At 41.6% G+C, this 24499-nt stretch overlaps 1 protein-coding gene across 9 annotated transcripts in view; it reads right to left on the bottom strand.

The window, feature by feature from the left end:
• Positions 1 to 24499, bottom strand: part of NAV2 (neuron navigator 2) — a 535542-nt gene that overhangs the window by 98927 nt on the left and 412116 nt on the right. For all 9 annotated transcript variants that reach the window (XM_081213978.1, XM_081213981.1, XM_081213973.1 and 6 more), the window contains 2 exons: positions 23778 to 24167; positions 2945 to 3067 (listed from right to left, as the gene is read on the bottom strand). In XM_081213978.1, the coding sequence (XP_081070104.1) occupies positions 2945 to 3067; positions 23778 to 24167 (513 nt within the window). The remainder of the gene's footprint in view (positions 1 to 2944; positions 3068 to 23777; positions 24168 to 24499) is intronic.

Raw genomic sequence — 24499 nt, 5'->3', positions numbered from 1 at the left:
GCTAGGCAGAACTCATTTGTCCTGCTCTAGTGCATGATGTCCTGCATGCCTTCCTCTGTCTAACTGGCTACAGGCCTTTCCTCCAGCCTATTTCAACTGTACATTTCAGAAGAGTATTTTATCAAAATTTTGTACAGGCGTCCCCCCTGCCCCCACTTACTTACGCACGATTGATGTGTATGTGTGACCATATATATGTGCAGGGCTGGGTTCTTATTGAAGAAGGTTTAACAACAACAATGCAGCTATAAAACCCCCCCAAAAAGATGAAAGGCCTTTTAAAATAAGAATGTTTTACTAGCCTCCTAAAAGAAGAAAGAGATGAGGCCTGGAGATCCTCAGTGGGCAGAAAATTCCACCAGAAGAAGACAGAAGAATAAGAAAGAAAACAGCGAAGATTCGGAATTTCTTCCTATCCTGACAACCTTTCCCTGTTAAAGGGTGGCACCTGGGAGGTGTGCAGATCTGGCAGCTGGTGTTTTTCCAACCTTCTTGCACATTCACTTTTGTAACAAACAAAGGCCTTGGGATCTAGATTTGGAAAACAGAGTTTAATTCCTAGAACTCTGTACCTACACCTATGTCTCAGGGGTGATGTATCCCGTTTTGCCACTTGAGGCAAAAGGGGGAAATGCTGCCCTGCTCCACTGCCTCTGGCGGTCAGCGCTGGTTTCTGGCCAAATATCACCAATTTCCAGTGAGATTTTGCCGGATATTGGCGCTGCTGCTGCTATTTCTCCAGTAGTGATGGGGTGGGTTGCCGTCGCCTGAGGCAGTGGCTTCACTCTACCTCTTAGGAGGGCCGGACCTGGTATGTCTAGTCTCTTTTACCATTCTGTGACCAAAAAAAGAGAGAGAAGTCTTTGGCTTGCACAGGTGTTGAAATTAATTAATAACTCCCAGAACCAGGTGGGTAAACCCAACACAGTAAATAAAGAAAAGCTGAAACTATTTTTGTCTGTTTTACATCCTTTTAAAATAAACAAAACAAATCTAAATTAAAGGGGGCTTTCAGATGCTATTCATTGTGAGTGGCGTGTATGCCTGTGCACACAAAAATACAAATAAACTGGTAAGCTCAGCTGTTATTAAGGTAATCCCCATTAACCTAGCAATCAGACATTAAATTAATTTTCCACATCCAGATCTGCTGGTCTGCTGCAAGGGGAAATGTATCTTGTAAGGGCCATGTTTGATGCTAATACAGTTAATATGGAGAAATCTTCATTCTATCTACAACTAATGAGATAGCACAAGTAAGCTGAGCAGCTGGAAACGAAAAAGCTCCACTGGGGATATCTTAGCAATAAGCCATTTTACTGTGACATTCAAGTCCAGTGTTGGATTGGCTCAGTCTTGGGACATTCAGCTTTATACAGTTTCAAAGGGAAATAAATCCAGTCTCTAGAATATTCTTTCATAAATCATGATTAAGAGCAAGTTAATAATGTTTTAATTATAGCTAGGGCTGAGTGGAAATGCCTCTCCAACAAATTTGCCAGCCCTGTTCGCAAATTATGTGAACTGGAATGGCAATTTTGGCAGTTTTCGGAGTTGGGATTAAGTATTAAAAATTATTTTGCAGGCCGTGCTGTTTCCTTTCCCCTCCCCTCATCTTTCTAACAGTAATGCTAAATATGCTGTCTACTGCTACCCCCCTCCACCCTTTATGTTTGAAAGTCTAGCAAAAGTGCCACTTCCCACTACTGTGATGTGGCCAGTTGCCACCATTTTTCTCTCAAATGCCTTACAGAGTAAAACAGCATAACACTACTAGCATTATAATTAGAGGGGTTGAGATTCAAGATGGGGGAAAATATGGTGGCAGACAGAGTAAGGGTTGTTTTTTCCACGCTTTAAAAATCTGTTGACATCACAAGAAGAAGAAGAAGAGTTTGGATTTGATATCCCGCCTTTCAGTCCCTTTAAGGAGTCTCAAAGCGGCTAACATTCTCCTTTCCCTTCCTCCCCCACAACAAACACTCTGTGAGGTGAGTGAGGCTGAGAGACTTTAAAGAAGTGTGACTGGCCCAAGGTCACCCAGCAGCTGCATGTGGAGGAGCGGAGACGCGAACCCGGTTCACCAGATTACGAGACTACCGCTCTTAACCACTACACCATCACAAGTGAAATTCAATCCAGACACAAAAGTTGTTGAGCCAAAATCTACACTTCTGACATGGGTTGCCATACGTCCTGATTCTCCCAGACATTTAAGCTGTTTCCGCCCAGGCACTTTTTCCGATGGCCAAATCATGGCTATGTCCAGGAAATTCCAGACATATGGCAACCCTATCATAGGTTGACTTTGGGTATTGGGAAGGATAGAGCTGACTTTGAATAATAAGCAAGTTATCTCTTGGTGTGGCTCAGGAAAAGAGTTTGCTTTTTGGTCTCCAGGTCTTATGGACTGGCATGAGGTCAGAAAAATACGTTCCCACAGTTTGACTGAAGACTCTGGGGCAGGGTGAGAACTTGCATGGCCTTCTTCAATTGGTTCAGCCATACGGCTTTGTTTTCAGTCAACGTCTCTACACTGCAGACACCATTTATTTATTTATTTATTTATTTCATTTCATTTCATTTCATTCTGAGGTCACACAGTGCAGGGGAAACAGGGTAGATGAAATCTCACCTCTGCCACAAACTCTTCAACAAGCTACTGTGTCTCAGTTTTATTCCATTACCAATTAACCATCAAAATAACTGTCCAGATGTGCTGTCATAGAAAATGTGCCTAATTTCCACTCCACTTAAATACCTTAACTCAAGTATCCTCAGAAGATCCCACTCAAAATCACAACGGCCAAATTCCACTTCCTTGCAATATATTCGCAGGCTATTCAAAAGGCACAAGTTTTCCTTTGTGCTTGCAGTGGAAGACAGTTCATAAGAGTGTAAAAATACAGAATGTAAAAATAAAGAATGGCAGGTGCAGGCCTACCTGTCTGCATCGCCCTGGCCCAGCGAGGTGTTGCGTTGCAGAGTTTCCCGTACAGCAGCCATCCCATCCGGAAGTCGGTTTAGCCTTCGAGTGTAAAGGCCCAATCCACCATCTGTCATGTACCTTTGAAAACACCAGAAATACATTTGTGTTGCAAGTTTACCAGATCAGTCAACCTAGCTAGCTAGCAATTCATTTTTATATTATCCTTCACCAAAAAAGTCAAAGGGTAACAATAGGATAGAAAAATGCATGCACATCATATAATCACTAAATTCAACACTGAGAGATGTAAAGTTGGAGCACATTTACTTGAAACTAAATTTTGCCAAGGAATAAAACACAAGAGCTTTTTTACACGTTACATTTAGCATGAATTCTGTTAAAAGTCAGTTTTAGGGGGGAATGTGGCATGTTAGAAGCTACCTTGATGTACTGAGCTCTGCAGGTGAGGGCCTCTTGCAAATACCATCTTATCAGGAGGTCCATTCTGCACAATATAGGAACCAAGCATATAGTATTTTAACATCTACCCTTCAGAATTCCCTTCCCTTGAATATTAGATGACATATCTGCTGTCTTTTTTGTGCCTACTGTAGACTTTCCCATATCGTTCTCAGTTTACATGTGTACGGGAATTGCTTTTAAGTTGTTTTTATTGTATGGACACTTCTTGTTTGCTGCCCTGGGCTCCTTTGGAAGGAGAGGTAGGATATCAATGTAATTAATTGATTGAGTAATAATGTCTTCCAACTAGGAATGGGCTGGTAATATTGTGAGGTTATCTTCATAAGTAAATGGGTAAGAAAACTTATTTTTCAGGCAGGATTATCCTTCCAGTATCTTCATATAATTGGGAATACAGGGTAAAAAGGAAATTATTCCAGTGGTAGCAGGGGCTGGTAATATCAGCAATAGACTTCTCATTGCCACTGGGTGTCATACAGCTTGCATAACATTTTGGAATTGAGAGGCTCTTGCTTGAAAATGTTGGAATTACTACTGCATATTTTCTGTCATCAAAACACCCACTTCCATGTCTGCAGTATGCAATCACACTCACACATGAACTCTTCAGTATATTAGCCGGCTATAGCATCACTATGTTCATTTCATGGAGTTTAACAGAGTGTAAATTTGTCACACTTAAGAACTTAAAACAAGTTATGAATATAGTTTATCTCTTTGGAAAAGACAGGATAAAATAAAACACTGGCATTGAAATAAAAGGAGCATCTCTGACAAACAACATTAAAAATGCTTTATAATGGTTTAAAATGATAAAGTAAGTGTTATTACCATCCTTTACCCCTAAAGAATAAATATCTATATCAAACCAGTCCAGCTGAAATTAAAATATATCTATTAAGCTGAATATATTAAAAGTAAAATAAATGCAAATAATTCATCCAAACACATACACATGTAAAATATGCTTGGCTATAAGATAGAGATTGATGCATATATTGTTGTTTTTTGCAAACAGGAGTATGAATGAATAAGCTTATGAACACTGGAGAAAAAACTCTAAATGCATGGTATATGTGCACTTTCCCCCTTCTTCTAGATTGTTTCCAAATTGGCAATACAATCCAAATCTACATCAAATAAACAATAGGAAAACCAACAAACTGATAAGCTTGGTAAACTTCCAATAAAATAACATACTTGACTAAACTGTAACCTGAAGAGCTATTTCCTTCCAATGCAGTTCTGGAAACAGTGACCAAATTATCTGAAGAGGCTGAAGACGTCCTTTAGTTTTGCAAAGTTCATTGCCACTCACTGATTTTTCTTCTAGAGACTTATCTTTGCTCGTGAGTAAGAGAAAAAGAAGCCTTCCCCCATCACACGGCCAGTCCAAATGCTGTTAAAGTTGATAATCTTGAAGTGACTAACAGAAAACAACCCTTAGTCCACAGAAGCACTAACCCATTTTTTGAAACCCTAGTGTTATAATGTCAACATTAAGAGACAAAACCTGACTGTGCTGCCTAACTCAATTATTAAACTTCTCATGCAACAGGAAGGCAAGAAAAAAAGTGCAATGGATGTAAGTTAGCTTTGTGAGTCTCTACTGGGTTCAAGAACAAAAGACAATTGCCCCTCTGGGGTTTCACAAAGAGGTTGCTAAGCTAGTTAAACTAGGGACAGGGCTATTCTCAGTTCTGCTTTGTCCATGGGGACAAGACACAATACTTTCTCTCAACTGCATAAACAAGGAGTCCAGTTTCAATGGCACTAATAGAAGCTAGCTTGCCACTAGTCCTCCATTCATTTATTTGTCAGGAGCTTACAAAAATCAACCTTTAAAGTGGAAGAAGAAAACTCAGCAGTTATGTAACAGACCAAGTTAAAAGTGCTCGTATTTAAGGACATTTCATTCAACATGGAATAAGTGCCACAGAGAACATATACACAAATATAAACAAATACACACATATATTCCACAGTAACTAACAGGTTTGCCACCAAGGCAGTATTTAACAGAATACTGCAGCCATCCTAATGGTCTGACCAATGTCTTTCTTCCATGCACATTAAAACACCTTTTTGTTGCGTTCAAACTTAATGTATTTAGATGTATACAGTTTTAAAATCTCAGGTGCACATACAAAATGTGTACTAGACAAGTCAATCAAATCTGAGAACACTGAAACCCTGATGATGTCAGTGGGGCAGGAAAGCACATGCTTAAATCTCTCCACTGATATCAATCGGATTTTGGCCAACAATCTATGAGGCTAGACTTTGTCCAATCAGTTAATATACATTTTAGAAATAAACAAAAGCATGAGTGAACTCCATTTCTGTTATTCCAGCTGCTGCTTACCCCTCCCCTCAACAGAGTTAGCTTCTCTTGCCTAATAGGCAGATCCTTTCTTGTTTATAGACATTTCCATCTTATCCTTCCAGTTCCTATTCACTTAAAACCACTTAAAAACACTAATATAACCACAAGCCTCTTTTCCTGCACCAGCAACGTTTGCTACGGCGCTACATTGCATTGAAAAAACGAAACACTGAATGAACTTTGACTTTCCCACATGTCACAATGACAGGGCATTCCATCCCCAACCCCCCTTTAGGTAGTTGGTGCCTATTTATCACCACCTTTCTGGACATACGTGTTGGAACAGGAAAGGAAACAGAACCTCATGAGTGTAGCTCAAATCAGTGGAATATCTGCATGTGTGTGTGTGTGTGTGTGTGTGAGAGAGAGAGAGAGAGAGAGAGAGGGAGAGAGAGAGAGAGAGAGGCCATCTTTTTAGTTTTCATTATTTTAAGTGAAACACGTGTGCCTCTTTTGGCAGACCTATGCAGACAGAGCACATGAATAAGAAAAATGGCTTTCCAAATGTATGCATGTTTATGGTGTAATCTTTGTGCTTGTCCGAAAACAGCAGCAGCCACCATTCTTCACTATCAGGACATATTTTGTACCCAAATATTTGATTAAAAATAACAGTGTGAATAGCTATGAATAATGTGCTGTTCTGCTTCCTTCAACAATAACACCCCCCTCACCAAGATACATTGTGTGTATTTGTGTGTAGGCATCTTAGATTTTGCAATTAGCAAAACTATTGGGAAAACAGAGCAAATGGACTTCTCATACCCAATAAAGCTCTCTTTCTTAAGGTTGTCATAAATGAAGAAGCTATTGATTTGGGGTTAGGGCCAGTGTGCCAGAGGAATTGTAAATAACAAATTCCCCCATTTGCTCTGCTGAATTATTGCTCCACAGAAGCACAGCTTTTGAGGGGGAAGTTTACTTAACTTTAGCAGGCAGGTTACGACAAAGTCTGTGACCCTCTGGCACAACAAGAAGTTGCAACATGTATTGGAGATATAAACAGAGATTTGAATGATTGGTTATCCAAAATGTATTTCACTGGGATATGTATTGAACTCATCTGTGGAATCCTCATACAATCATGAATACAAACAACCAGTAGATGAAAATAGATTATGGACATATTTAATGATTGCTACCTGGTTATCTATCTATCTATCTATCTATCTATTTATTTATTTATTTATTTATTTATTTATTTATTTATTTATTTAATCTCACTATTCTAGTGCAAAAACACCAATTTTTTTTAATAACACATAACATTACCATTTCATAAAACAATTGCAAGAAAGAGGTAGTAATTAAGCACTGTGATGCTTAGATGCTTCTGTTTCAGAACTTCCCTAACAATCAAAAACCACCTTAGAGAACCAGTATGATATAATGAACAAAATGCACCAGTTTTTCAGTCAGCCTCAGTAACTGTGTCTTTAACAGCAGCAGCATGCAATAATAGGTGCCTTCTTTTAACCAAATGTAGAAAAAGATTATCACTTGTGGATGGTTACATAGGAAGCTGCAGTTAAAATAATGTCTACAGAGGCCTGGTTCCCACAGTCATGCTAAGCCAATTCACTTTGTTCCTTTCCAGTCATTTTGCTGCTACACTGAGCACTGGGTCATGGCTTAGCTCTCCCAGACAAAGCCCAAACTGTAAACTCTACAGGACAAATCTCGGGTTACAGTTTGTGGTCAGACTCTGGAGAGAACTGAACCATGAGCCAGGGTTCAGAGAGCACATTAAGTCAAACCATGGCTTACCTCAGCACAGTACAGCAGCAACAGCAGCAGAGGTGCAAAGTGGCTGCAATTTCCTCTTCCAGAGCCTACGTGCTCATTTAGGCTAAGCCATGGTTTGCCTTAGCATAAAGTACAAATTAGGCCAATGTAGATTGAAACGTTGATAGCTTTAGGATTGGACTGGAGAAGTATCGGTTAAAATCCGGATCAGCTGTCAAGCTCACTGGGTGAATTTAGGCTATTCAACCTAACCTACCCCACAGGGTTCCTCTGAAGATAAAGCATGATGGCTATATTCTACTTCCAGAGTCAGAAGCAATATGTCTCTGCATACCATTCACTGGCAGATACAAGTGGGGAAGAGTGCTGTTGTACTAAGATCCTGCTTGCAGGGTTTCCATAGGCATCTGATTGACCGCTGTAAGAACAGGATGATGGGCTAGATGGACCTTTGATCTGATGGCTTTTGTGTTCTTAAAGTAACTCAACACACACTGCCTAAACCCATTTGAATAATGGAAAGTGCAAATGACACACTGAGGCATTTTGGTTTTACAGTGGTGCCTCGCAAGACGAACGCCTCGCAAAACAAAAAACTCGCAAGACGAAAGAGCTTTCCGTTTTTGAGTCGTTCCGCAAGACGAATTTCCCTATGGGCTTGCTTCGCAAGACGAAAGCCCATAGGGAAATCTCCGGGGACCTCTTTTAAAATGCTGGCAGTCGGGAGCAAAGACTTTCGCTCACCGCCGGCCTTCAGAAGAGGTCCAGGACCTCTTCTGAAGGCTGACGGGGGGCAAAAGTCTTTTCTCCCCCCCCCCGCCTGCCTTCCCGGGACAGCGGAGACTTCTCCGCTGTCCCGGGCGATCTTAAAATGCTGGCGGGCGGCAGCGAAGCCTTTGCTGGCGTGCGGCAGCGAAGCCTGTGCTGCCGCCCGCCAGCATTTTAAAATCGCCCCGGGACAGCGGAGGCTTCGCTGCCGCCCGCCAGCATTTTAAAATCGCCCCGGGACAGCGGGGGCTTTTAAAATGCTGGCGGTCGGCAGCAAAGCCCTCCTGTCCCCGGAGCTTGCGGGGCGGGAGGTGGGGAGAAGGGCTTTTCCTCCCACCACCAGCCTTCAGAACAGCCTTCTGAAGGCTGGCGGTGGGAAGAAAAGCCCTTGTCCCCCCCCCCAGCCTTCAGAAGAGGTCGGGGGACAGACTGTCCCCGGACCTGGTCTGAAGGCGGTTTCCATAGGAACGCATTGATTGATTTTAAATGCATTCCTATGGGAAACCGTGCTTCGCAAGACGAAAAACTCGCAAGAAGAAAAAACTTGCGGAACGAATTAATTTCGTCTTGCGAGGCACCACTGTATTGCATTTGGGGAGCTAACCCAGAGAAGCCCTTCAACTTTTGTGATTTCTATGCAAATTATTAAATTTCAGCACTTTCTCAAAACATCTAAAGGGTGTTTAGCATAGCTTAAAAGTGGCAGATGGGAATGACAGAAATTAATTAATGAATTAAGCATAAACTACGAAAATAATTCTCTGATTCATTTCCTTGATTATCTCAGGATTTTTCTCAATGACAGTGCTATTCTACAACTAGTAATGGGTCATAAAATTCATTTTCTACAGTCGCATTCAGTGTACAACCTTTATTTATCCAACTGTTATTAATAGAGCATTAAAAGGACTTACCGCAAATGGAAATTCAACCTCATACATATATTTATATATGCTTTTCTAGGCAAAAAAGGGGGGTGCTTCCCCCCTCCTCTGTTCCTAATTTACTGGCATAAACCAACTGCTTCTGAGTTCCCTTGGCAACTTAAACTCTTGAACTTTTCTCTCCTTTTGCCAGCTGCTTGCGCCTCAAACATTTTGTTTGGTACAGCAAAGTCATTCCAAGTCATTGTTTGTTTTTGTTTTTTAAAAAGATGCCTTAAGTAATGCTTTTCACTCCTACTTCCATTCACTGAATGAGATCAAGTACAGTAGGTTTCAGTTTAGCAATCTAAATCTTGCCTATTTTTCAGTTGCCAATTTACAGGAGCACCTGACATTATCTAATGCAGAATCAAACCTGTTGAAAACATTTTACAAAGAGATGACAACAGCTGGAGGAATTGACTAGACCTTCTCTGTTATGGAGCCAACATTCTGGGATGGGCTTTTGGGGGAGGTATATAAATGATGGCTTACGCTTTCAGATAGGATGGAAGATAGTTTGAGGGAAAGTGCATCAAACAGCAGTATTTCTCCAAATAACTGCAGGATAGGTACAGATTGTGGCTAAGGTCATGTGTACACAGCTTCAAACACCAACACTGGGAGTGTGCTGGAGCCTGAATAACTGGCAATGTGTACACAGCCTAAGTTTTTATTACTATTTTGTCATCACTTCTCTCCTGTCCCCTCCTCCTCTGGTGGTTTTATGTTTGACTTGTGTTTTAAGTAATTTTCTTCTATTTATAAATATAATTCCTATTAAGGTGAACAAAGAAAGTTGAATGTTTGAACCCATGTTTACTTTGTTCTAGTCTGCCTGGGTTAAATCCAGTGCTGACATGCTGGTTGAAGAATGGCTTTTGATCCAGCACAGACGTCGGTTGACATAAAAAATGAGAGGTGGTTTTCTGTGAATTCATCTTCCCTCTGCAGTGCTACCTTTCATTATGGAGGGTCCTCCAAACCTAGGACATTTGTCACATGGATTTTTTACTCAGCAAAATTTATATACTGCTCTCTCTTATTTTTAATAAACAGCGTATATAAAATAATGACACCACAGATAAAATCAGCAATTTTTAAAAAACAAGTATATGTAACTAAATTATATGTCTGAGTAGGATTGCTGAAATAATATTTTTTATTAAGCAGGCGTCTAGCAAGGGTGCCCACCACATGAAAAGATACGACTTCTAACTGTGGAATGAACATTATATGGAACTTGTAGAAGTGCAAGTTCCACAGCTTGAAGTGGTCAAGTGGGCAAGTATGGAGCAAGGCAATCCGTGAGACAAGCTGGTCCCAAGCTGGTATGGGCTTTAAATACAAATAGGAAAACTCTGATTTGGGCAAAATTTTGGAGGAGGTCAGGGGGGTCCACACAAAAGTACAGAGAAGATTCCCCTTTCTCTTATGCCCTCCTTTGATTTTTGGCCTCCTACAGGGTGCCACTGAAATTTGAAAGACCAAAATCCTGATGACGCCCACCTGCTGTCAAGTGAGGTGAGGTACAAACACAACTACAAAGGAAAAACTAGGAGCTTAGAGTGTGCTCCTAATTGTTCCTTTGCAAGCAGGGATGCTTATTTAATATGCTGTGGCTTTGGGTGGGTTATCCATTAAATCACAATTGGCTTCCCAACTGGAATGCAGCAGGAGTTGGATTTGGAAGTCCATGTGGTAACTTTAAAGTAAGAACCTATGCTGGCCCACAAGGATTGCTGTGCCAAAAGATGGGCAGCAGCGCTCAAAAAAATGAGAGAGCAAAGCCCCATAATTTCTCTAGAACTACTGGAAACCTGACACGTCAGTTCAGAATAGTTTTGTTTTTCTTTCTTTTTTTCTTGGCTAAATTTCTGTGCCAAACCATATTTTATTCCCTTAGTCTGTCAACCCATCAGTCTTAACTGACCACCATCTCCTTTCAACTTGATCTTTCTGGACAAAGAGTAGTATGTGAAGTCTGCCCACAAGTTTTGTCAATGTGAAAACTAAGAAATATATAGCCAGATGGCTAGGGTCAATTCAAGTTTTAGTCTACAAAACTTGAACTGATGAATGAAGTCAGGCAGAGTGTAGTTTGGTCATGAACTTGTCCATGGCTTTGTCGTCATAAGGCCACAGTGTTTAGTCAACTCCAAAGACCTTCTTTGAGTACATATCCACGACGAAGAGTGAGGCCGAGGAGGGGCTGGCGCTGCCGTATTAAGGCTGCTGTACACGCCCCCTCGGAGGCACCTGGTTGGGTGCCTGCCGATGGGCATGGGCACCAGCCAGGTGAGTGGGAAGCAGGGGGCTAATGCCCCCTGCTAGAGGCGGGGCTCGGGCTCCCGCCCACAACCACTCCCCTCCCTTCAGGAGGAGAGCCTTTGTCACAAGGCCACAGTGTTTAGTCAACTCCAAAGACCTTCTTTGAGTACATAGCCACTCAACATACTCTAAGCATTAGCTTTTAATCTAATAGTACAATCTAGCCTTGCTATGTGGTATCTTAGATGAGCTTCAAACTGCATAAGAAATTGTTTTGTAAGTGGCATAGTCTGAAAAATAAGCTTATAGGAAGGGAAGACCTATGAGGAAAACAACCAAGACAAACAGAGGTCACTGAATATTATGACAGGGATGTGCAACAGTCCCTTGTCCTGGCAGAGCCCCCACAGAAAAGATCACTGAGTCACAAATCTTCAGGAGGCACCATCACATGCCTAGAACATGAATGAAGGATATCTCTTTGGAGAAACGTTGAGACATTCATGTCCCAGTCCTCCATTGCTCTTTGAGCTCCGCTTCACAAGCACACCCAGCTGTATGGGAGCTGTTTCACTGTGACATGATCCCCCACAGGTGGAGAAAGTGTGTGAATATTAACAATCATGATGGTGGGGTTTATCCCACCCAGTCAGCATCCTGCTAAGATCGATGGTGACAACTGGGCTGTTCTTTCACATTGCTGGAATAGGAAATGGGATAGTGAGTATGAAACATAACAAAGTACAGTGGTACCTCGGGTTAAGTACTTAATTCGTTCCAGAAACTGTTCTTAACCTGAAACTGTTCTTAACCTGAAGCACTATTTCTGGGTTAGCGGAGTGTGTAACCTGAAGCGTATGTAACCTGAAGCGTATGTAACCCGAGGTACCACTGTACAATGCCACTTTCATTTTATTTGTTTATTAGATTTCTATTGCACCTTTTCTCCAAGGAGCTCAAGGTGGTGGTATACATGCCGCCCCAATAAATGAATGCCATACAAAAGTTATTACTGTTATTGTAAAAAAATAATACTTCTACAACGTGTGTGTTTGTGTATGTATATACCCAAAAAAACCTAATTAAAAATAGAACCCAGGGTCCTAAAACCACATGATACCTATTATCCATTAGTGCTATGTTGGCTTGTGGTTTCAAGGTAGGAATTTCAATACAAAGGATATCAAAACATAACAAACTTTAAGAACTTGGTGCTTCTTAAAATATATGTTCACTGGATTGTATAACAATAGATGCCATTGGGATTGAATGAGACATATATTAGGTCAAACAGAGCTTCAAAATTTATCTCCATAATAATGAGGTTATAATGTGTTGCCCACCTGCACCCCCCCTTTAAAAAAAATATTCAGCTGAGGAAGGTTAAGAACAAAGCGACTTTTGCCTAGAGTCGGTTTTCAGGCCTAGTATCGCCCAGCTTGTTTGAAATGAACAGAGATGAAACTGCGTGCACCCATTTTTCTGTATGGCCAGGGGCAAATAAACTTCCAATGACCTCACGGTGGGGAGAGATTTGAATTAAAATTGAAAGCTCAGGTATGCTAAAAATGAAATAACCAGCCTGTTTTTCTGTTATCCCTTTTCAGGCTTAAGCCAGAAAACAAGTACTGAAGAGACAATATTGGTTTTACTACCTTGAGGAATAAAACAATGGAAAATCTCAAACAAAATATGCAGTCCGTTGAATTCCACTGACTTGCTGTTCTTGATCACATTTCCCTCTAGTGGACACATCCAATGTACAGTATTGTAACAGGCAGCAAGCCTTTCACTGAAATGGCAGCAGCATGGACTCATTAATTTATTGCCTATATATTTACAGTGGTACCTCGGGTTAAGTACTTAATTCATTCCAGAGGTCCGTTCTTAACCTGAAACTGTTCTTAACCTGAAGCACCACTTTAGCTGGGGCCTCCTGCTGCCACTGCCGCCCTGCCGCTGGAGCACGATTTCTGTTCTCATCCTGAAGCAAAGTTCTTAACCCAAGGTAATATTTCTGGGTTAGCGGATTCTGTAACCTAAAGCGTATGTAACCTGAAGCATATGTAACCCAAGGTACCACTGTATCTCACTTTTCATTACACAAGGAGACACGCCCGCCCCCCGGACTATTTATGCGTAGCATTGAGAACAATCTCCTGCTTATCACAAATACGGATCTAGCTCTGATCTTGCAACAGCACCAGTATCTTGAGAGCTGTCTCAAACCCTAGCCCTCAGAGCTGACGCAATGTAATGGAGTGTATGGAGGTGAAAAGGGAAGTATGTGCACTGACATTCTGGAGAAGAGTTAGCAGAAACTCCCAAAGCCAGCCTTTCTGTCCCACTGTGTATTTAGTTGCAATGCTTCAATATTTAACAAAATCAGCAGAAAGCCTGCTCCAACAGAAAGCAATTCAAACAAACACCACATTCAGAAAAGATAACATAAATGACATTGTAATTATTATGAATCACGTTGAAATCATACAGCCATATACGGTATATAAGTAGAGTTTTCAGCTCTCTTCATTAGTCAGCAAGATCAAGTCCTGTTCCTCTAAGCCAAGCTGTTTAATGTTACTGTGCCTTTTGAACTGACCAAGTTGCGCTAATTTATTTTTAACACTGTTGAGGGGCCCCGGTATGAAATGCTGGAAAGGTTACAAAGTTCAAATTGCACTTGAGTTTGATTACACTGCAGTTCAGCCTTCACCAAGTGAGATTTGTTAGCATTAGGATCTAAGCCAATTGCTTCAGAGTTTTGGACCCTGAAAATCTTCCACACACGTCTCAAGGCAACAGACAAAATGCAATAAAACAAACCCACAGAAAACAGCAGATAAAATGTAAAAGCAGTACCTAGTAGACACCCGTGGCAGAGACCTATTCATCCAGCTCAGAAAGCTCGTCAGAACAAATATATCTTCACTTGATTACAGAAAGTGCAGAGATCTTTGGAACTTGCAGGAGAAGCTCTCCTGCAGACCACAGTGACTTACTGGATATATAAGGAATACGGCAGTCTCTCAAGTAACCTGGTCCTCAGTGACATAGGACCTTATATATTGGTGCCAAACCAATTTGAATTTGGCCCATAGCAGATTGCCAGTCAGTGCAAATCCTACAAGCAAGGTGTTCTATGCCAGTGGTAGTTTGCCACTACAAATAATCTGTTCTACACCAGCTGCAGTCTCTGGATCATCCTCAATGGTAGCCCCACATATAGAACACACTGCAGTAATCCAATCTTGGGGTTACCAATGCATGGCAATTGTGGTAAAACTATCCTGGTTGCAGCTTTCTTCCCAATTGATGTTGAGAACAAGACACCTGTGCCTCCAATGACAGATCTGAATCCAGGAGCACCCCCAAACAACACACTCGCACCTTCAGTGAGAGTGTGACCCCATCCAGGGCAGGCAAGTTAACTACTGTACCTCCTAAACCCGGAAACCACTCACCCACAAAGGCTCCATCTTGCCAGGATTCAGCTTATTAGCCCTCATCCAGCCTACCACTGCACCCAGACCTGAGCCTTCTCTGCCATTCCCAGTTCAGCTGTTACAGAGAAATAGAGTTGGGTATCATTGGCATACCAATGATACCTCACTCCCGATGACCACCCACAACAGCTCCATGCAGATGTTAAATAGCACTTGAAACAGTAGTGCTGTGTGACACCCTGTAAGAAGATAAAGAGAGCCTGCTGGCTCAGGCCAATGGCCCATCTAGTCCAGAATCCTGTTCTCGCTGTGGGAAGCCAGCCAGCAGTATTCAAGCACAGGATCGCTCTCCCCTGCTGTGGTTTCCAGCACTGTATCCAGAAGCATTTCCGCCTCCATATGTGGGGGCAAAGCAAGCATAGTCATCATGGTTAATAGCCATTGATAGCTGTCTCCTCTATGAAGCTGTTTAATCCTCCTTTAAAGCCAATATTACAAGGTTAGCTCAGAGGGAGGAGGCTGAGAAACACTCAGCCAATGCTACCTTCTGGAGCCATGGTAGACGGTAACAAAGACCAAAAAGATGTCTCGTAAGAGCAACAGGATCACATTCCCCACATCCCTCTTCTGATAACAGTTCATTCATCAGGGCAAGCAAGTCAGATTCACTCCTGAGCCCAGAGTGGAATGGGCCTATATAATCATTTTCACTCAGGAATGTCTGTGGCTGCATCGCCATGGCTTTTTGAGTATCTTGCCTGAAAGAGGGGGGTGGTATATGTGATCAGGTTGTAGTTGTTAAATACCATTAGGTTAGGCACTTATTTTTTTGGCTTACTAAACTCTATAGAATGTCATACACATTCATGGACAGGTAGGTGGTATGGTATCGTTATTATTTATATTCCTCCCCTTTTAAAAACCCCTAAGCTTCAGCTACCCAACATTTACAGCATGATGAGTACAAGGGGAAAAGGGAGGGAAAGAGCATGATGAGTCAATGTATAGAGATGAATATAAAAGGCATTCACCCTAAGCAAAGATTAAATAAACTCTCAATCTAAAGTGGCAGGTGGAAATGTACAGCTGATGCTTTCCAGACAATATTGACATGAACAATGAGACTGATATGAAGCATCCATCACAAGGGGCACCAGACACACATCAGAATATTGCTCATGTTACTCAACACTCAAGCAAATCCACGCTCTATCTTGCTTCACAAGCACTGCTACATTCTTATCTCCACCCAAACAAATCTAACATATTCAAACTCAACTTATGACCTACTTCAACAACCATATATTCAGTATGGGCTTTCATCCTCTAGATCAGTGGTTCCCGATTAGCTAATTACTGAGGACCCCCTATTTTTCAAAAGTAAAGTCACAGACCCCCTACTTTTGAATTTTTTTGATAACTCTATGGTAGTTACCTCTGCAAAGCATTTATTTAAAAAACAAAATGTGGGGTAGCCTCTAATAAGCATTGGACTTTTGGTATACTAAAAAACAGACTAGGGCTGAGCAATATCTGGTTTTCAGCATCATGATATACCAGCAGCTAAACACTGCATATCATGATGTCTGAAACTGGAGATCAGGCGTGCGGATGAGGGAAGGAGCAGTCACAGAAATAGCATTTACCACCATTGATGCAATGCAGCAGTGGCACAGGCATTCTCTGGGGCCAGCTTACCTGCAATGCCTTATTCTGAGGAGGGGCCCCCAGTTGTGGTGGTCTGAAGAGCACAACTGCCAGCTGCTTTCCATTATCAGTAGAAAGACTCTAGGGTGAATGAGGGCGAGTCACAGTTGCTGCCACCACTGCTGCCACCGCAACATTAATCACAGTAGGCAGAAAAGTAGGCTGCCAGCCAACCATGCTGGTGACAACAACAGGCAGCTTCACAGACAGCAGATGGAAAGTGCAATTTGCCAAGACGCACACCTCATTATATGGTTGGCCTTGCTCACAAATCCTTGAATTTTTAAGGGGGAAGGGACATCAACTGATAGCTGCGTGATGTTGCTCCTTTAAAGTTCTCTTGTAAATGCAAGCAATTGGGAAGCACCTCCTAGTGTTTACATTCAGAAACCTGTACCCTCTGGCCCAGAGTGTAATTAAGGAGCTCATACATATTTTCCAATGTCCTGTGAATCATCAGATGTTCACACGCATACTTAGGTGGAGACAGAGTTGAACTGGTTGTAAAATTTATGTGATTACATTTGTAAAAAACAGAAATTAGCACTGCTGTGAAAAGTCAGGTGCCCTGTGCTGGGCTTAGGAACTACAGTCAAACATTGCACATCCAAAAGAAGATGTAGTCTGAGCTGCACTGTGCGAATGGGATGTGCTTTCTGATATGCATCCCAATCCACTTTTTTTTTAATGCATCACTAGTTGCACATTTACAGCTTGTGTTACACATGAGTAGGGCTGGATTTGGCATACTCTAAAGAGAAGATAGAGATACACAAGGATCTTGTTTATATCCCCTCTCTACATTGCTTGGCTGTGTTGATTTCTGGTATCTATGGCAAAGCAACTCCCCTGGGTGGGTCAACCAGTTTCAGAACAAGCACCTGTGGCCTCCTAAAGTTTGCAGAGGCATACAAGGTCATAGATATATTCAGATATTTACAAACCAAGAGGAATTCAATTCCTTCTAACCTCAAGATACCAAAATTGCTGCCTGCCAGAACTTTGCTTGGACAGACCTGTAAGTGAGGCCTCACAAAATTTCCCATGACCCAAGATAGATCAGCGAGGGATCTGAGAACATGTGGCTGCAATGGTTTATCTTGGCCACTGGGTTTGTTTTGGCTGTAACAAATATTTTGGCTCACTTTCCTATCTAGTTGCCAGTAAAAACACAGATACTTGCCATTCTGAGAATGACAGTGGAGCACATGCCAGCTGACAAAAGGGCATTCGTACTGTAATTTTTTTTCAAGCCTCCTGTTATTATCTGTACCCCAAGACACAGCAAAGAATTTGTACACATTTGTTCTGCTGCTTCTCTCAAGCTGTTTTCATACTAGTCCCTCTTCTCACTTTTAAGTGCCCTTGTGGGGAGGAAGAAACCTTTTTTGAAACCTACTTAATTAATCCTGGAAGCAACTGTTCTTTGCTCCTCAGTTTAAATCAGAGCAACATGCTTCTGCCAATTAACCAAGGCTAGTGTGCAACTCCTGTTTGTCTGATATATCAGTGGTTTTTGCTCCACCCTCTCGTTTCACAAGATTTCTTGCAAAAGACAACCACAATTTTTCTCCCATTTCAGAAAGTGAGCAGCGGCCAAGCAAGAAAAGACTGTTATAGGGGTTACATGAGTAGAATGAGGGTGTTGCAACATTTGTATACAGGAATTAATAGCAAGCCTCATCATTGCTCTTTTCCAAAGAAGTGCTGCTCCACATTTTGTGGGGTAGAGGCACTTTCAGCATGGACACCATGAGTGATGCTCAGAAGTGGGGTGTATACCTGGAAACAAATGAGAGATGTGCAACTGACATGCTTTAGGAACCACTATTGAAAATACCTGGCCAAATAAACAAAAGTTCACCTAGTTTAGCATTATGGCCACATTAACACTATACATTTAAAGTGCTATGATACCCCTTTAAACAATCATACCCCCACCCCTGAATTCTGGGAACAGTAGTTCGTTAAAGTTGCTGAGAGTTGTTAGCAGACCCCTTTCTTGCAGAGCAACGATTCTCCGAGTTCTTTGTGGAGAAGAGTTGATTGTTAAACTACTTTGCAAACTGTAGTTCTATAAGGGGAATAGGGGTCTCCTAACAACTCTCAGCAACCTTAACAAACCACAACTCCCAGAATTCTTGGGGGGAAGCTATGACTGTTCAATTTGTATAGTGGTGCTTTCAGTGTAGGATGTGAATGTGGCCTATGTTTCCCTCAGTAGCCAGCCATCTCTTCTGGATACTCTCAAAGAGGGCATGAAGCAAATTGTCCCCATCATCTGGTACTCTGAGACACGCTGTTTTCAACATATGAAAACCAAAGCTACCTGGCATGGGGAGAAGGTTGTGTGATAGGGAAGAGCCATGGAGCTGTCCTCTTTACACCAGTATTCTTGCAGCTTACCCAGACAGTGCTGGCGGGAGTAGGGTGGCGGATATGCCAGCAGAACCAACCTGGAGGCACTCCCACCTGTCCGTGCATCTACACAGTTACAGCCCTGACCTTGCTGCCACCCTGTTCTACCCCAGTACTGTCCAAGCTGCGGTGATGCTATGCAGTGCTACCCAACCACACCAGCTGCTACTGCATGCTTTCCCCCTGCAAGCCACATGATGGGTACATTGAAAATACACCTGAGTGAAACACCCAGGATTGTTTCCTGGGGCACATCTAATTGTGCAGATGTGCACAGCGGCATTATTTCTCTCGCAGTGAGAAATATGGCTTCCTCGTTTTCTCTTGTCGTGTGTTGCGGATGTCCAAAAGCCATGTCTCATGAAACTGATGCTACAGAAACATCTGTTTGCACTGCAGACAACCCTCTTCCAGCAGTTTTAGGTGCCTGCATTGTTCGCTAAGGTAACACCCTTCCCCTAGAGGCGGAAGAGTTTATGTCCCATAACAGTTTTTGAGATGTTATCCAGTTGCGTCATTGCAACACGGTACTGGAATGCTGCCTTCCTCTGGGGCAAACATGAATATGAGCTTATATATCAAATTAAAAAGTCCAAAATCAACACTGCTGGGATTGAGTTTCCCTGCCCCACCGCTACAATTTCTTGATTTCAATTGCTTCTAAGCAAATATGGCATTTGCTTATCCCCAAAACACCAACAAGCTCATATTCAGTCATTAATCTAACAGTCCAAGGGGCTTGCCAATGGATATGAGTAACTATCAATCTGTCATTTTATTAGGCACAGAGCCAGAGAGAGGGAGTCTAGCTTGGCTGGCTGCTGGTAGAGAAGGAGTATTGGACTATACAGACCTTTGGCCCAATCCAGGAAACCAATACAATTGTGGAGTATAATTATTTCTCTGCGTCTGTTAATGTTTAACCCAGAAACTCTTTCATGAGCACCAAGATAATTGCTGAAACATATACCGTCTACTTAACACTGGAATTGTTTACAAAAACAAAACCCACACAATGAAATAATATGTGTTATTCCAGTCACATAAGTAAGGATGCACATATAGAGTAGTATTATTAGCTAGAGTGTCAAACAGATGCTTATGGGCGCTGCTTGGAAAAACCAAGATCGACTGACTGCCTTTCCATTTTTTCACACTATATTGGTTTTATTTCTGTCCAGTAAACTGCATAACACACTGTTCACGCTAGATACATCTGTTTATTTACTCAGAGATTTATATTCTGTCCTGTTACTGCATTCACAGCAGTTTACAGCAATTAAAATAGTTAATAAGAACTACAATATATGAAACAAACAGTAGAAAAATGCAAACATTTTAAGTGGTAGTAGCTACAGTTCAGTAATTGCAGTCAGCATTTGCTATGTTGGATTTACTAGTTATAATTATGCTCTGCAGGCAAGCCACAAGTTAGGAAACTACCAGTCTGTGGTAGAAACAGTGATGCTGAATTTTTCATCTATTTTTGCTCCTGAGGGTTTCACATTCAAGAATAGGAAACTGCAATGCTACCTGACAGTAACAGGTTTGCTGTACAACACTTGAGTTTCACAGGCATATGCAAATATATTAACGAAATCATCCACCACTAGATGGAGCTACAAACAAACAAAAAAACCAAAACTTGTACAAAGCATAGGCATCTGTCTCTGCAAGTGCATGTGCAAAGGTATCCTAAGAAATAAGACAACCATCTATAGGAAGCCTATAATTTTCCCCAATTCAATTGAATGTGCATATGCATATATTTTATTGACCAAAGACATTCCTTTGATGAAAGGATTCACAATCATTTAAAATAAACTCTCTTGGAAATAAAATGCATTCCAAATGCAGTTTCAGGTAAAGGTCATTTGCTTTGCAAATATTAGCACAAGAAACACTGAAAAACAAAGTCTTGCACTACTTTATTTGCAGAAACATGGGGTGGGCAAGCCGTGTGTTTGCTAGACCACTGCTTGCTAAAGGGTTCTTTTGATAATCATTTCCTAAACCTTTTGCAGGATAGAATTTTTATTTGTGTGCGTGTCCGTTTTTTTTTACAATGTGCTTTTGAAACTGTCAGAGTAAAAATCAGCAGCCTCAAATTCAAGATGTTTCAGGTAAGGACCAAACTAGACAAGATGCCAGGAGATCCATGATTACATTTCCTATGGACTTGAAGTTGTTTTTAGTTCAAAACAGTCAGAGGGATGATTTGATCAGGGAGCCAATGCTGGACCAGGGCACTAAATCCATTCCCCTCCACTTTTTACCTTGGTGTACCTGCAACAGTTTACATTTATATGGGACTGACACACCTAAAACCCATGGACAAGACAGTAATTTCAACACAAAAGTCACTTCCATGAAGGCACCAGCCAAACTGTGATCCTAGTGTATGTGGTTTGTACCATATACTGAGACTAGCCAACTGGCAAACAGGTAGTACTTGGTGGGAATTTTATGTCCCTTAAATCTGGCAAGAGATCCTAAGGAATCTCTACTACTTCTTTTTATCTTGGCCGATTAATTTGATCCATAAAAACTGTTATAAACCATTTCTTGAATCAAACACACATTTCATTTGCACCTGCTCTCTACTTAATGACATCAGATTGCGATAGGTACATCTGTATTTAGGGGGGCAAGGAAGGAGAGACAAATAAGGATGGGGTCCATAATGTTCAATGTGTGGAGAGCCCAGATTTTGTAACTGAAGTTTTTTAGAGGTTCTCCTGGTCCGACACACCTTTTAAAAAAGCACCAGCCTTTTTAATTCTGTTTTCTTGAAGTAATTATTTTCCTATAAAGATGTGTGTTTAAATAAATAACATTATTTGGTTTCATAAAACGGATTTGTATACCATGTATACAATACTAAAAGTGATCATTTTCTGATCAATGTTTCCTTCCTTCCTTCCTTCCTTTTCTGTAGGAATACTTCCACATTATTAATGTTTTTTGATAAATCATTTCACTGAAGGCCCATCAAGTGTATTCAAAATCTTCACCTACAAGCAGTATATGTTGCATAACAAACATAATATCCACGTAATGATAATCTCCTGTATTAACTTGCCAGCATCTAGATTTTTAAAATAATTCTGAAAAAGCTCTTGTTGAACTAAGAGTAGAAATATGCACCCCCTTGTGGTGTCAGGGAATGGTGCAGCAATTCTTTTTTAAGGAAAAGGTAAAGGTACCCCTGCCCGTACGGGCCAGTCATGACTGACTCTGGGGTTGCGTGCTCATCTCGCTTAAGAGGCCTGGAGCCAGCGCTGTCTGAAGACACTTCCGGGTCACGTGGCCAGCATGACGAAGCTGCTCTGGCGAGTCAGCACCAGAGCAGCGCACGGAAACGCCGTTTACCTTCCCGCTATAAAGCGGTACCTATTTATCTACTTGCACTTAAGGGTGCTTTCAAACTGCTAGGTGACCAGGAGCTGGGACCGAACGGCAGGAGCTCACCCCACCGTGGGGATTCGAACCGCTGACCATACGATTGGCAAGTCCTGGGCACTGAGGTTTTACCCACAGCGCCACCCGCGTCCCTCTTTTAGACACCCACTAAAATACAACACACCCCTTCACTATAATCTGCTTGAGTGCAGGAAGCTTTTGCAACCAATCGGAACCGTGCGTCAGTTGTCAAACATTTCGGAAGCCAAACAGGCTTCCGGAATGGATTACATTTGACAACCGAGGTTTGACTGTATAGTTAAGGCAGAGGTGTTAAATTTAATTCTACCATTATAGGCTGTGAGCATTCTAAAATGTTTCTAAAATGCAAACTATTTGTACAAATTTTCTGAAGAATGGTGGCAAGAAAACATATCCCCCCAAGAATTTGAAACTTTATAGTAGTCAATAATTCAACATGCTGCTTCAGTGTCCTACCATGCCACAATATACTAGGGAGGAGTGGCGTGTTTGCTGTGGGGTGTCCCATTAACCTGAAAAAACCAAATACAGTGGTACCTCAGGTTACATACGCTTCAGGTTACATATGCTTCAGGTTACAGACTCCGCTAACCCATAAATAGTACCTCGGGTTAAGAACTTTGCTTCAGGATGAGAATAGAAATCGTGCAGCAGCGGTGTGGCAGCAGCGGGAGGCCCCATTAGCTAAAGTGGTACCTCAGGTTAAGAACAGTTTCAGGTTAAGAACGGACTTCCAGAACGAATTAAGTTCTTAACCCAAGGTACCACTATAACTCAACCAACTGCTTTACAGATCCTTGTAATAGACTGTAGTGTTCTTAAGAGACATATCACTATAAAAGTGTCTGCATCAGTCATGCATAACAGGAACAAAATCTACATTCTTATGGAAGTGCTTGAACATCTGCATCCTGTGTCAAGCAAACAAAGTACATCTGATAATTTATTAGTCCTGATGCCTTTATGGCCACCTGCAGCTCTTCTTGCTCCTCCCTTCTCCTGTAGGGAAGAGCCTAAAATCTAGACTTGGATCATCAGCTTCATGGAACCAGTTGAAGCTACCATAAACACACACGTCCATGTATCTTTAATACTACGTATTTTCATAAAGTATTGTAATGGTTATAAAATGCTCTGTGAGCCAATTCTGGCTTAAAGGAAGATTATACAATTATTATTATTATTATTATTATTATTATTATTATTATTATTATTAATAATAATATTATTATATCAGTAAACTTGAATGTACTCACCCACTTGTAATATCATCAGTCCTTATATTTTTCCCCAGAACGTCTCCATCACTCATGTAACCCGTGGCATCCATGTTGATTCCTTCAAGATCTATTTCATCACCTCCTTTGTCGGTGATATCCACATGACAAACGTTACTGCCCCGCGATGCTAGCTGTCTTCTTAAGGGAGCTGAATACATATAACGCCCTGATTCTGCATTGATGAACCGGCTGGCATTGGCTCTTGGAGGATATCCATTGCCAACTGATGGAGCATCACCTGCCTGAAGGCGGGGACTAGACTGCCCAAGTCTCCATGATAAGGGTGTTGGCCTTCCGGTCATACTGAGAATACTGCGTCCGCTTATTTCAGTGGTGACATTGGTATCAAAGGTGGTCTCCAAGGTGCTTGAAAGAATAAGAAATCAAAATTATGAAAGAAATTAAAACTGGGAAACTTTTAATCAAAATGCATTGCATTTGTAGTGAATAACAAGCCCCCCCCATTGTTACAAATACAGCTGATTGTTTGTACTTGCAATGTGCTACACTTTGAAGACCCTATCAGCTGATAGTTAGGACTCCAAAATGTCTTGCAAACCCCCTTTTGGGCCAAATGGGGCTGCTTGGAAGGCCTAATCAGGCCTTTGGGAAGGAGGTTTCCCATGCCTGTTATAAAGGGATTTAATAGAAACACAATTGTATTTTTAAAATACTGGATTCATTTCAAACCTCTTTTG

The sequence above is a fragment of the Podarcis bocagei genome (assembly GCF_964188305.1).
Source record: "Podarcis bocagei genome assembly, chromosome: 1".
Classification (NCBI taxonomy): Eukaryota; Metazoa; Chordata; class Lepidosauria; order Squamata; family Lacertidae; genus Podarcis; species Podarcis bocagei.
This window is presented reverse-complemented; position numbering and strand designations above follow the sequence as displayed.